This window comes from Sus scrofa, chromosome 9 (genome assembly GCF_000003025.6).
Source record: "Sus scrofa isolate TJ Tabasco breed Duroc chromosome 9, Sscrofa11.1, whole genome shotgun sequence".
Taxonomy (NCBI): domain Eukaryota; kingdom Metazoa; phylum Chordata; class Mammalia; order Artiodactyla; family Suidae; genus Sus; species Sus scrofa.
This window is the reverse complement of record NC_010451.4, coordinates 85,849,115-85,863,294: the sequence shown is the minus strand read 5'-3', so window position 1 is coordinate 85,863,294 and position 14,180 is coordinate 85,849,115. Positions and strand designations below refer to the sequence as shown.

At 36.6% G+C, this 14,180-nt stretch overlaps 1 protein-coding gene across 2 annotated transcripts in view; it reads left to right on the top strand.

The window, feature by feature from the left end:
* Positions 1-12,649, top strand: part of ANKMY2 (ankyrin repeat and MYND domain containing 2) — a 36,805-nt gene extending 24,156 nt beyond the window's left edge. Inside the window, exons 6-10 of one of the 2 annotated variants that reach the window (NM_001243401.1) lie at positions 2,260-2,474; positions 3,250-3,385; positions 8,174-8,302; positions 9,956-10,085; positions 11,508-12,649. In NM_001243401.1, coding sequence (NP_001230330.1) covers positions 2,260-2,474; positions 3,250-3,385; positions 8,174-8,302; positions 9,956-10,085; positions 11,508-11,692 — 795 coding nt within the window. In that variant the 3' untranslated portion in view covers positions 11,693-12,649. The remainder of the gene's footprint in view (positions 1-2,259; positions 2,475-3,249; positions 3,386-8,173; positions 8,303-9,955; positions 10,086-11,507) is intronic. The other variant, XM_013991184.2, reaches the window with a different exon arrangement.

Here is a 14,180-nt window from a genome sequence, read left to right as displayed (position 1 = left end):
AGTAACTAATAGTGACTCTTATTAAGTCAAAGAGCTTTTTAAAATAAGCACAATACAACCCTCAGTCCAACAGTGCACCTTTTTACTGCTGTGTACCTAGCAGAGCTACATTTGTGTGGAGGTCAAGTGCCTGCTATAGCAATAAGGATGTTTGTTTTCAACAGGGACTTGGGGAATTGTGCTGATGCCCAGAATACAGATGTTAGAGTGGAGAAAAACAGGCAAAGGAAAAATGACAATAGCATTGAGCAGGGTCTCTAAGTTGATCGGGAAACAGATGTGTGCAAGTCTTTTGATTGTTGACATAATTTTTAAGCCCAGAATTGTCAAATTAGTAATTTTTCAAAAATGTGATTTAAAAAATAAAAAGAATATAAAATGCCACTGAATAAAGATATTCTAAACTAGCTGTTCTTTGGGAGATGAGATAAAAATGGCTTTTGCGCCTACATGAATATATTTATTCCTCCTCAGTAATTAATAATGATTCCCTTTATAATAAATATTATGCTGCAGAGATTAAAGGAAGGAAACTAATTCAAACATTATTATTTTGTGTGCAATTATGTAAATGCTTCAGTGAGCTCATGGTTGAGCTGTGGTTATCTATCATTTTTCATTGTGTGTACTGCTATATATTATAAAATAAAGTCTAATGTCTTAAACAAAACAACTGTTCTATTTGGGATTTTTAAAAAGAATTCTCACATGTAAATTTAAATTCTATGTTTTGATTATAAATGCTGTATACAGAATATTGAGCAAATAGCTTCAAATGATTGAGGTTGACAGCAGAAGTATAAACAGGTAATTAATGTGTTTTCTCTGCCCCAAGTTAATTTCTTTCTTTCTTTTTTCTTTTTTTCTTTTTTTTGCTTTTTAGGGCTGCACTTGTGGCATATGAAAGTTCCAAGATAGGGGAGCTGCCAGCCTATACCATAGCCACAGCAATGCAGGATCCAAGCCATGTCTGCGACCCATACCACAGCTCCCTGGCAACACCAGATCCTTAACCCACTGAATGAGGCCAGGGATTAAACCCATATCCTCATGGATACTAGTTGGGTTCATTGCCACTAAGTCACAACTAATTTCTGATACATATTATGTTAGGGGAAGTTGTCAGCAAAAGTACCAATAAGAATTTTGATACTTCTTCATGAAGTCTAATAATTTATTATTGGGTGCTATATTTTAAGTAAAATACTAGGTAATATATCAACTTAGTAGTGTCAAAAATAAGTAAAAATCTTATTTTAATTTAACAAGAGCATTAAATTTATGGTAAAATTTTAAGTAGGAGGCTAGGCATAGGTTTTACTTATGTTAACAAATTATCTTTCTTCATGTCTAAAGAAAAGGATCTAATTCCTGAAATCTGCTACCCATTGTTTTCTGATGTTTATATTGCCTGAGATAAGTGTCTAGCTGTAATATGTATGTTAGCAAATACTGAATGATGTTCTGCTCTGAGAATACAATTGTGCCCACATTACACATGTGTTTACATTACTGTTAGGTCACTATGGATTTTTATAGCTGTCCTATGCAAGCCTACCACAGCCAGTTTAAAAAAAAAATACTCCCTATTACACTAAATTTGAGCTTAATCTGTGCACATATGGGTAGTGTGGAACTCATAATGCATTAGACTGGATAACTCTAATAAGCCCATTTTAAAACTTTGCTTTCCTCTTTGACCTGTTCCCACTGATGATTAGAAATATATTAGAAAAATTTCCACAGTAAAATGTAATTAATCAGTAAGTAATACACCCTTTAATCTTAGACTTCTGTCTTTAAAAATCTCATTTCTTTATAATTAACAAGAATGAATAAGAACTATAGTATTCCTAGCCATGATATCCTAGCACTCAGTAATGTTAACTAAGAGTAGTAACTGCTCTGATTTGATTCTATGGATAAAGGATGTGCAAATATGCCATGCTTATCTTTAGAGAAAGTGCTTTTAACAGAGACAGTGAAGCCATGATTCCAGGTGGCCAACTAATACCTTGGCTTAGCTGGATAGCAGATCACATGATAACTTTGATATATAGAGTTCAAGAGAGTCCATGATGTCAGGGTCCTTCTTTATTAGTCTTAAAACTTGATCAATGGCAATTTGCATTTTAATTTGAATTAACATGGTAAATATGTGACCATAAGAAAGACTTTATTGGGTAATCAAAACTGACTACCTAATTTGTACATGGAAAATCTCTTATGGAATTTTAAGCTCACTGGGATTTCTTCTAGATTGTTATGCTTGTAAATGAGAATCCTCTGCTGGCAGAAGAAGCAGCTCTGAATAAATGCTACAAGGTGATGGATTTGATTTGTGAGAAATGTATGAAGCAGAGAGACATGAATGAAGTACTGGCTATGAAAATGCATTACATTAGCTGCATCTTTCAGAAATGTATTAACTTCTTAAAAGACGGAGAGAATAAACTGGACACCCTGATCAAAAGGTACTGGTTTTTTTTACCATGTCATGTGTAAAACACACTCAAATGGATAATGTTTTATTATGTGAAGCTCATTATGATTTTAAAAAATAAGCATTTTATTAGCAGTTATTATTGTTGATCACATTTCATCTGCAAGAAACAAGGGGCATTATTATAATTAGATTGATTATTCTTTTCTGTACTCTTTATAGCAGTGCTTTTGTTAGCTCCATTTACAGGTGAGGAGCCTAAGGTTTGAAGAGGTTAAATAACATGTTTAAGATCACTCAGCTAGAAAATAGCCCAACTCTCAATTTAAGGGTAGGTGTGCTATGCTATGGTTGCTGCTCTGGATTCATAACAGCACTCAATGTATCTCCCTTTCTGTGCCTGGGAAAGCTGTGTATCACCCTTGTTCTCTGGCCACTGGGGGTCAAATTCTCCTATAGTTTTACTGAGAAAAGAGAACTAAGTCAGAAGGGTGTGACTCAATGAGAATTATCAGTCTATGTACAAATAACTGACATGGTAATAAGTAACTAGCTAATCTGATAAGTGTTTTTCGTATGTTTTATATCAGTATTTAGTATGTTTTATAAATACATCTCTGGGCCCCTAAACCTGATAAGATTTAGCCTAATGTGTAAGTAGAACAGTAGTTTGGATGGAGTCTTTTATCATGATGTGAAGAGATAATGAAAAGCATCAAAGAAGAAACTAACAAAAGTTCATGAGTTCAGCTGGGAGGAAGTGCTTAGTAATTCAACTCCAGTTACTTTTTAAAAATATCTTTCAGCTTGTTAAAAGGCCGAGCTTCTGATGGCTTTCCAGTATATCAAGAAAAGATCATTAGAGAAAGTATCAGAAAATTTCCTTACTGTGAAGCTACACTCCTCCAGCAGCTGGTGCGAAGCATTGCTCCTGTTGAAATTGTAAGGCTCTTTCTAACTAAGTTAACTACATCAGTAACGCCTGATTACCACATTAAAGGCCCTTCCTCATTAGCATTATGTACTTATTTAATAAAGAAAGAATTATTTTAGAAGACTTTCAGGAACAAACCTGAAAATAGGTTTGCCTGTTAATACTGTTACTGTTTATCCATTTCCCCTCTCTGTCCTTTTCTTCCATGTATATAGCTCCTGGTTGAAAAAATGGTATTTCCTTATATCATAATATAGAGGGTAATAGTGGATACTTTCTTTTTTTTTTTTTTTTTTTTTTCCTTTTTGTCTTTTTAGGGCCGCACCAACAGCATATGGAGGTTCCCAGGCTAGGGGTCTAATCAGAGCTACAGCTGCCAGCCTACACCACAGCCACAGCAACACAGGATCATAGCCATGTCTGCGACCTACACCACAGTTCACAGCAACACCAGATCTTTAACCCACTGAGCAAGGCCAGGGATCAAACCGGCAACCTCATGGTTTCTAGTCAGATTTGTGGATTTGTTTCTGCTGTGCCACGATGGGAACTCTAATACTTACATTTTTGACACCTCTATGAAACCTCTATAAAGGTGGGGACACATCCTACGTATAATACAGATACATACTTGTTCACATGTAGCTTATGGAAAACCAGTACCAAGTCCTGCACTAGATGAAAATAAAAATTGAATGTCTGTGTTCCTGGTTTCCAGTCAATGGGGATGTGAGAGAATGGGTCCTGGGAGGTCTCATGGTATGTCCTGCTGAAACAATCTCAAAATATGTCCCAATTTCTTCTTTTTAGGGCTGCACCTGCAGCATATAGAAGTTCCCAGGTTAGGGGTCGAATCACAGCTGCAGCTGCTGGCCTATACCACAGCCACAGCAATGCAGGATCCTAGCCATGTCTGCGACTTACACCACAGCTCATGGCAACACCAGATCCTTAACCCACTGAGCGGAGCCAGGGATTGACCCTATGTCCTCATGGATACTAATTGGGTTTGTTACCATTGAGCCACAACAAGAATTCCGTGTCCTAAGTTCTTATATTCTACCTAATGCCTCTGTTTTTATAAGCGTTCCACACATTTAAAAAAAAAAAAAATCTAGTTACATTTGTCAGTTCTGGGAAGTAAATTTTAACTTTATTATCTGTTCTTTAAATTACTTATTGCCCTTTTGGCAGATATTTTCTAAGTAGTAAGGAAGACACTCCCTGCCTTCCCTATTTTGAATAGGTTTCCATTCATCTTGTTTACCAGTCATGCTTTTATACATTTCAGTCACAGCCTTGATCAGCCTTTTTCTATCAAGCAGGAAACTGATCCTGACACTATTCCCATTCATGGCATCCTCCCTCCCTCTGGCAATACCAGTTCTTCTCTGCCTTCTCTGGGCTTTTATATCATTCCCAGCTTGAAAACCAGAACTAGAAATGGGTTCCAGGAATTCCTTTATCCATTGCCTTCACTTAGAACCATGAGAGAAGAAAGGCCTAAGCAGACAAGACGATTTCATGAAGTTCATGCATTGATTTATTCATGAGAGCTTGCCATGATTTCACATAGAGATTCTTTACCCTTGCTGTTTAATATGCTTGGCTGTTTGGTGTTTAAGCTTTTGGAAGATTAAAGTTAGCAAATTATGAGGGTGGTTTATCAATTATGAATGTGTTTTGGCTGTGGATCTCAAACTCCAGCCAACTATGAATTAAATAGATAAGGGTTTATTTATCCACATATTCCCATAAGCCCAAAGTAGAAAGGCCAGATCTGGCACAGTAGCTCAAAAATGGATTGAGAATTCAAACCCTTTCCCATTTTTCTACCCAATACCCTTTAGCCATATAGGTTATCATACACATGTTTATGACCTCATAGTTGCAAGGCATCTAATGCTCTTCCTTCAAGTTCACATTCCTATTCTAGGCAGGCAAGACAAGGAAATGGGTCTACAGCTGGAAAGCATATGCTCTCCCTAAAACCCAGTATTGATGCCACATGAACACTCTTGGTGGCATAGGTGGAAATGAGTATTTTGGAAAAATGGGTATATTGGGGAAATGAATAGTTTTTGCTGGTCTTAACCCTGCTGCTTTGAAAAAAATTATATTTCTGTTAGTAAGGAAGTTTGAGGAATGGCTATCAGAGAAGCAATTAACAGTGGCTGCTGTGGGATATTTCCAGCACAAACAAATGTAGCTGACATTGTACCTTCAAGAGAGAAAACAGAAAAACTAAAAATAGCAGTCTGGAGTACTTTTCAAAAAAGTCAAAGCAGGTCAGTGTAGGGCTCAACAATCCATCTTAGCCCTGTATCATAGAATAATGTAGTTAGAGTATATGGTATATAATGATTGACGTTTGTCCTAGTGATCTGAGTCATCCATAAAAGTTAAGTAATACAAATATGATAGTATTTATTTAATGCATTTCAGAAAAATTTTTCTTCAAACTCTTTATTCCTTAAGAGTTATGTATTTTGCCCTTTACTGCAAGGCTTATGGCTCTGAGTGTCCCAGGTGGCCACTGTTTATTGCCTAGTAGATTTCGATATGGTACAAGTTCCTAAGCCCCTGAAGCAGTGGTAACTTTGTCATCAGCATGGTGGTTCTCACCACTGGCTGCCACGAGGATCTCCTCTGGCACTTGCCGACAATGCTGATGGCTAGGCCCTCCTGCAGACGTTTTGATTCCCTCTGCCTACCATGGAACCCTAGCTCCTGCCTGTCACAAAGTTCAGCAAGAAGTGTGAGGCATGGCTACATTTAAGAAATGCTGTTTCAGCATTTTAACAGATGATACTGTTAAAGATAGTTTGCTTTATCAATTGACAGTGTTTTGACTTCCTCAAGCCTAGCTAACTTCTCTGATTTTATAGGATACATTGAATAAAGCATCCTGTTTTTGGAGGGGTTGAATATCTTCTCTCGGCAGAGTTCTGGTGCCTAAACAGATGCTTATTTAACAAAGTACATGACAAGACTGTATAAAGCAAGAAGGAATTCTTGTCACTCAACTGTGATAGGAAACATTCCATATGGTTATTCTGCTGTACCATCAGTTTTTTTCTGAAGCATTAGTTCACATTAACAGCCATACTTCTAGCAAAAGAATCCTTTAGTTTTACCTCTGGTTACATCTGAGAATGTCATTATTTTCTGACTCCTACAAAAGTACCATTTGGGGGGAGACTTTGAATACATTTCAGTACCTTTTATGAAAAAAATATTTGAACGTGAACATGTAATGTGTGTAAAATCTTTTGAATATATCATACTCAGTGGGCCAGTCTGTCGTCTGATCAAATACTATACTTTTGAAGCAAAATAATTACATAGATTAATAAGTAAAGTAATGTTAAGTACCAATAATTCTCCAATTTTTGGTATGTTTCAGAATTACCTGTAATAATACAGGTACATGGACATCCTCAGAGATTCTAATTAGAAGGTACAGGGTGGTAGGATTGGTCTGAATTTTTAACAAGTTATCTGGTGCATGCCATTATTTGAGCATAGATGCCATGGACACTCATTCCTGATGAAATTATTAACATAAATCTAGTATTGGACTTTATGCCACCTATTTTTTTCTCAGCACTATACTATCCTCATTCTCAAAGAGAACTCTTAGCCCTTAAACATAAAGGGAAACTCAGTCATCATTTGTTTTCAGGAGGAGCAAGGTAATTTCAAAATGAGTTCAGTGTAAAGCAGTGTTCTAAGACGGTATTTGTAAAGCTCTAGTATACCCGATAAGATAATATTAAAACAAGTATTCCTAGGAAGAAACAACAAATACAAATGAAAACTAAAATTATGAAAAAGGCCAAAATTTTAGTTGGGAGTAAATAAACAAATTTGAAAAACTCAGAAACCAGAACTGTGTGAGTAGATAAGGTGATGCCCTGTAATTACTCCAAATAGGTCTTAATAGCATTATCCCAGGCAGATATTTATCCATATAATTTTCAGTGTAAAAAAAATTTTACAAACCTTTTTAGCAAGCCATTCTGATTTTCAGTAATGATATGATCATTTCTGTATTTTTGGTTTTTCTTATATCCTAAGGCAATCAAATGTATGTCTCTTTAAGAGCTCAGAACATTACAGTGATAAAGGTGATAATTTTTAACTCTTAGAATTGCAGACCTACATCAAATAGCTTTAAATGTATAAAGTCCTTAAAACACTTAAATTGCACTAAATTTTTAAAAATTAAGATAAACATTTGTGATGTACCCTGTAAATTATCCCTTAGGATATATTTATGTATATAGTCTTTGTTTTCAAATGGCAAAAAGACAAAAAAAAAAAAAAAAAAACAAAGAGTATTTTGCCATTTCTTGGGCCGCAGGAGATTCCTAGGCTAGGGGTCGAATCGGAGCTATAGCCACCGGCCTACGCCAGAGCCACAGCAATGCAGGATCTGAGCCACGTCTGCAAGGTACACTACAGCTCACGGCAATGCTGGATCCTTAATCTGCCGATTAAGGCCAGGGATCGAACCTGCAACCTCATGGTTCTTAGTCGGATTCTTTAACCACTGCGCCATGATGGGAACTCCAAGGGCCATTTTTTTCTCTCTAAATATCTGGATCCATAATTTAACCTGCCATGTACTTTGTGTAGTAAATGGTATATACTCAAAAAGGTATTTTTCATTTTGTTGTAAAGTCTGTGCAGTCTCTAGCCTTAATAATTTTATCTCTTGTTCTCAAAGTGTTATGTCTGTAGTCTTTTGATGGTGGTTTCATGTTTTTTTTTTCTTCTCTTACCCACTCTAGGGTTCTGATCCCACCGCATTCTCTGTACTTACCCAGGCCATCACTGGTCAGGTGGGTTTTGTGGATGTTGAATTTTGCACTACCTGTGGAGAAAAGGGAGCAAGTAAAAGATGCTCAGTGTGCAAAATGGTAAGAATGAAGTTAAGTTCATTGACACTTAATTTAGATTTCATCAAAGTTGATAATTGAGTTTTAATCTGTAAATATAATAGTTGACATTAGTTTTCTAATAAATTCTAGTAAATTAGGTATAAAGTACCACTTCTAATATTTAAAAGTAATTTTGGAAGGGAATTACAGGATAAATGTAGTTCTGTGCCATATCCTCTAACAGATTCCGAGGCTGCCCAGCTTCTATGCCAACCAAATGAATGAATGAATCACTGTAAGAAAATAAGAGAAAGATTATCCATAGGGGCCTAAGGCTGGTACAGATGTAAGAGCCTGCAATGGAACAGTTTATAAATAAGCAGTCTTAAATTTTCTGATGATGACTTGAACTGCTGTCTCTTCATCAGCTCCTCCTCCCTTGTAAATCTATGGCTCCCTTCTGACTGTCAATAATCTTTAAATTTTCTGGACTACCCCCCCACTTCTGCCAGGACCACCTTTATAAAGGACATATCTGAATGAGTTCTTCTCACTTGCAAATATTACCCACATGCGTGTGTCTGTACATTCACTTTACCCTGTAGATGATGTTAATTTCTAATTGTTTTAAAGCTGAAATTCCTTTACTTCTCTGAACTTCAGTTTTCTTATGTGTGAAATGGGGCTAGAGTTATGAGAATTAAATGAGACCATATATATTGATTAACTATTGCCACATATAAAAACATTCCAAAATTCATTACCTAAAAAAACAATTATTTTTTTTTCTCCCATGTTAGTGGTTAGCTGGGGCACTTCTGTTCCATGTGTTTCTCATCTTCCTTGGACCAGCAGGCTAGCTGAGCATGTTCTCATGGTGATGGCAGAGGTGTAATTAAGCAAGTGGAAACATGAGGCCTCTTGAGGTCTAGCCTTAAAATTGCCATTCTGCTCATTCCTCTGGCCAAAACAAGTTGCATGACCGTATTTAAAATTAATTCTCCTCCCCTTCAGTAAAAAAGAAATTCATAAGCACATGAGAAGGTTTATGGATGCCAGGAAGAGTGAAGCATTAAGGTCTATAATACAGCCTGTAACAACCACCTATTATAAGGGCCTAGCACAGTGCTTGGCATATAACGTTGCAAAAATCTAAGCTCTGTGTACACAGATTTATTGCTGTCCTTGAACATATCATTCACTTTCTTATTCCTGCATTTTTGCACAAGATCTCCCATCCATTTGGAATGCTTCTTTCCCACTTCACCTCTATATAGAGTGAGTCATTGCTTCCTCTGTGTTCCCATTGCTGTGACATCCTACACTGGGATAGAAATCATGATGTTAGCTATCTGCTTCTCTCCATGCCTCTCCATCATGCTCTTTCTCCCTTAGCTTCCTTTGGGACAACAATTGTATCTTTTTTTTTGTCTTTGTACTGTATCAATTCTGACACATAGAAGTCTCTCAAATAAATCTTTTATCAGAGTCTTTGGTAGACCATGTGTTACATATTCACTATTGTTAGAAAGTGTAAGCTTAAAATTACAAATGTAAATCAGTACACATTCACACATCATGGTTTTCAAATCATGAAAATTTAACATTTTTAGAGCACAGTACTTGGTTTCATGACATAATTGAAAATTATGCAATTACAGCTCTTAAAAATAAATCTGCAATTGCCTTCAGGTAATATATTGTGATCAAACCTGCCAGAAAACACACTGGTTTGCACATAAGAAAATCTGTAAGAATCTCAAGGACATTTATGAAAAGCAACAGTTGGAGGCTGCCAAAGAAAAGAGTGAAGAGGAGAACAGTAAGTATATAAAAACTGAGCTCATACTGCTGGTCATTGTGGAGAGGAAGGATCAGTGATGCTAACACAGGACACACAGGAACAGAGACTTTCCAGGGAACCAAGGAAACCTGAGGTTAGACAACAGAAGGATCACACTTATACTCAAATGCATCCCTGTTTCATGTCCTTGGGATAATTTATAGAATGTAGTCAGCCTAGATATCACTGGAAAACAAGATATAAAATTCTGAGGAACATCGTTTAATCCACATTCTACCCTCTGCCTCATGAGACTGCCCTGGAACAATTTGACTCTTAATGAGTTAAGTAGTTAGGTATATCTTGCTTACAAAGGACTTTAAGGTCTCTGAATAAGGAAATAATTAAATTTCCTCAAATGGCTACCCAAAGATTTTAAGATTGGAAGTCTTTAAATTTTTTCACAATAAAACTGCAGGTGAAATTACAGAATAGATTTATAAATAACTAACTCACATAGATCTAATGCACAGATTAATTTCCTACAAATGTCAGGGCAGTGGTTCCATATTATTTTTCCTCTCCCTCCTTCATGAAGTATATGGTTCATTTTCATCAGAAACAGTGAATTGCTTCAGACATGATTCACTTATTGAAGAAAAGAACCGCCCACATTTCTACACCCCACCCCAGAGGATATATCACCCACTCTGGGGAGCGGTAGATATATATATTACTCACTCTGGAGAGTGATTGTTTGAAAAGGTTGCCCAGATGATTCTGATATTAAGCACTTCCATCTTCACCCCTCAAGGGACCATATCCCCTTTACTATTTGATAGAAAAATACTATTAGTGGGAATGGATGATTTTTATAAAAATAAAGTCATACAGAATTAAATTTGTATAAATAAATAGTTAAGTGAATAGTCAGGCTTTCTGAACCACACTTATATCCTGTGTTGAGGGAGGTGGATAACAGCTGGTCATATACTAAAGAAGCCGTATGAGAGGATTGTCAGTAGAACAGGAACTCGTGGTTGTTAAACATAGTATGTTTCACCCTATTCTACATCTTTATTCTCCACACAAGTAGGACAGGCTTCATTATCCCCCCCAACTTTATAGATAAGTAGACAGCCTTGTATAGGCAGTTACCTAACCAGGGACATGAAGCTAATTCATAGCAAAACTGTGTTCAAATGCAGATTTTGCCAGTCAGCAATCCTGATTTCAAGGCCTGAGTTCAAATGCCAGTTCTGTTGTTTTACTAGCTGTGCAACTTTGATCAAGTTACCAAACTCCTCTTTCAGTTTCCCTATTTGTAAAACAATAATAATAGAGATAATAATCTACTTTGTGGCTGTTGGAAGGATTAAATAATTTAATACACATACAGCACTTACAAGAGTGTATGGCACATAGTAGGGACAAAATGACTTTTTTTTTTCTTTTTGCCAGATGGCAAGCTTGACGTCAATTTGAATTGTGTTAATGAAGAGCAGCCAGAGGCGGAAACAGGAATCTCCCAGGAGGATTGCAATCCTAAGGATGCTATAGAAGGGGAGAAACAACTGCTTCAGAGTGATGTTGGGCTGGAAGGCTTACAGAAGGCTCCTGTAGGTCCGCAGGTATCTGAGGAGTAAGAGCCAGGCGGATGGTCCTCGTCCTGGCAGGTAGCTGGAAAACTCATGTGACCGCATCCTTCTTGCCTGCACACCTGCATGGCACTGCTGCCGGATTCCACAGTTCATAGATTAGATGCTTTCCAGCAAAGCTCTGTCTTCCATATCCTAATTTCCTATTGATTTCTATTTTATAATTTGACAGATATTCCTAGGGAGAAATTGTTTTTCAAAATATAGAAGAAACATTTCTATTTCTTTTCTGAGGCAAGCTTCCCAGCAGTTGTTCTAAAAGGAAGATAAATCCTCTTTTAAAGAAGAAATATATGCTCTAGGGAACAAAGCGGCAAGCAGAAAAGTTGTAGGAGAGAGGAGATTTTCAAGAAAGAAAAATTTTATAGCCATAAAGATGGATAGTTAAAATAATCATAACTTATATGTAAATAAAATGCATATAAATAGCATTTACATAGTGAAGTTCTTCTTACTAAGATGCAATGAAATGAAGAAAAGCTACATGTTAATGGATCTTTGCATAGTTCAGCTGATTGTAATTTTCTACAGAATTTATCCTGAGCAGTCAGAACTTCATATAGTTCCTGCAGTGACGTTTAATCTACAATATCTGTACCTTGAGAAATGTCAAATCCCCCAGGAAGAACTAAGGCATAGCCACAGTTATTTCAGCATGTGCATTAAAAAAGATGTTTGGTGAAATTGTTGATTAAACAAAGACTAAACATACTGTGTCCACAATTACAAAACTAATTCATGTGCCATTTTCTACTTCAAAGGCTTTTATCTTCCTGTCCACAAACTGATTTATAGCTATCATTTGTAGACTGTCCTGGCAACATATTTTAGTGTCTACAGTATTTAAATAGAGCTAAAGACTGTGAGATTTGAAGATAGTGTTGTGTTTCAAAGTTTCTTATGTTGGTTGTAAAATAAATTGTGCTTAATAATACAAGCAACTCACATCTTGTTTCATAATTTATTGCTGTCAGTGGGTGGCACATATTAGAGAACTCTTAGGGAACTTAACCAATGTTAGGAAACAGCAAATATTAGAGAACAGAGTAATAATTATTTTAATATTTACAGGTGCAGATCAAAATGACTAGAATTCTCACCCGCTTCACTGAGCAGATTCTTCTGTCTTGCTTTATTTGCTCTTCCTCACACTCATTTACTTTTCCCCCAGCCCCAACATGTACATCTTCTGCAAACCCAGATCCACGGTGCTGCTTTAGGAAGATTTCATGGGAGAAATTCACTGTTAACGGTTAAGTGGCTGGGAATTACCTGAACTTGTCAATCATGTTAAGCCTCCCTTCACTCATCCAGATTTCTCATCTATACACTGATAAACATCTATCGTTGACCAAAAAAATAGTCCTCCCAGGCCTCTCTCTTTCTACCACAAGTATATTTTTTAATCTGAGTTCTCTGATTTTTAATTATTTTTAATTATTATTTATTTTTTTTTAGGGCCGCACCCTTGGCATATGGAGGTTCCCAGGCTAGAGGTCTAGTCGGAGCTACATCTGCCAGCCTACACCACAGCTCACAGCAATGCCAGATCTCTAACCCACTGAGCAAGGCCAGGGATCGAACCAGCAACCTCAAGGTTCCTAGTCAGATTCTGCACCATGATGGGAACTCTTAATAATTTTTTGGATGTGTGTTATCATCATGGCCCCTGTTTTTGGATAGCATGGAAAGCTATGAAAAAAGTAGAAGGGAATAAGAAAATCAAGAGATGTGGCAACATAGAGGTAATTTTTCCTTTCATTGAAATGAATATGAATATAAATCAAAACTCTAACACAGCTGCAATTGTAACCTTCCAGTTGGACAAAGAGGGCTTCAGGTATAAACCATGTCAATATCAAAATTTGCACAGCTGTGTTTCAGAGGAGTGGTCAGAGGTTGGTTCTGATTGTACTCCATTCCTTTGTCATAAATAACCACAAATAGATGCTTCCGTTATAACACCATCGAAACAAGGTGGTCATTCTGGTTATCCCACTTTTTTTTTTTTTTTTTTTTTACCATGTTGTATTACTTTGAATATGCCACCAAGAAACTTTTCTCAAAAACAGGACCTAAAGGATTAGAATAGTCTTAATATTGCAATATGTGTTATACTTAGGGCTGACGTAATAGAATTTTAAATTAGCCAGTAGGTTGGGAAAATTGGATTCTGCTTTTTGATTCAATAGGTAATAGTAAGCTAACACTGAATGTTACTATATCCCTGAAGTTACCTTGTTTAACATTCACAACTCATGAATTAAACTTTATTTTTATCCCCATAGCACAGATGAGGAGCTTAAAGTCTAAAGAGGTCAACTAACTTATTCAAAAGTACAGAGCCAGAACTCAACAAGGTCTGCATTTTTGTTTTGTTTTTTTTTTTTTTTTTGCTTTTAAGGGCCGCATCTGCGGTATACGGAGGTTCCCAGGCTAGAGGTTGAATCAGAGCTGTAGCTGCTGGCCTTTGCCA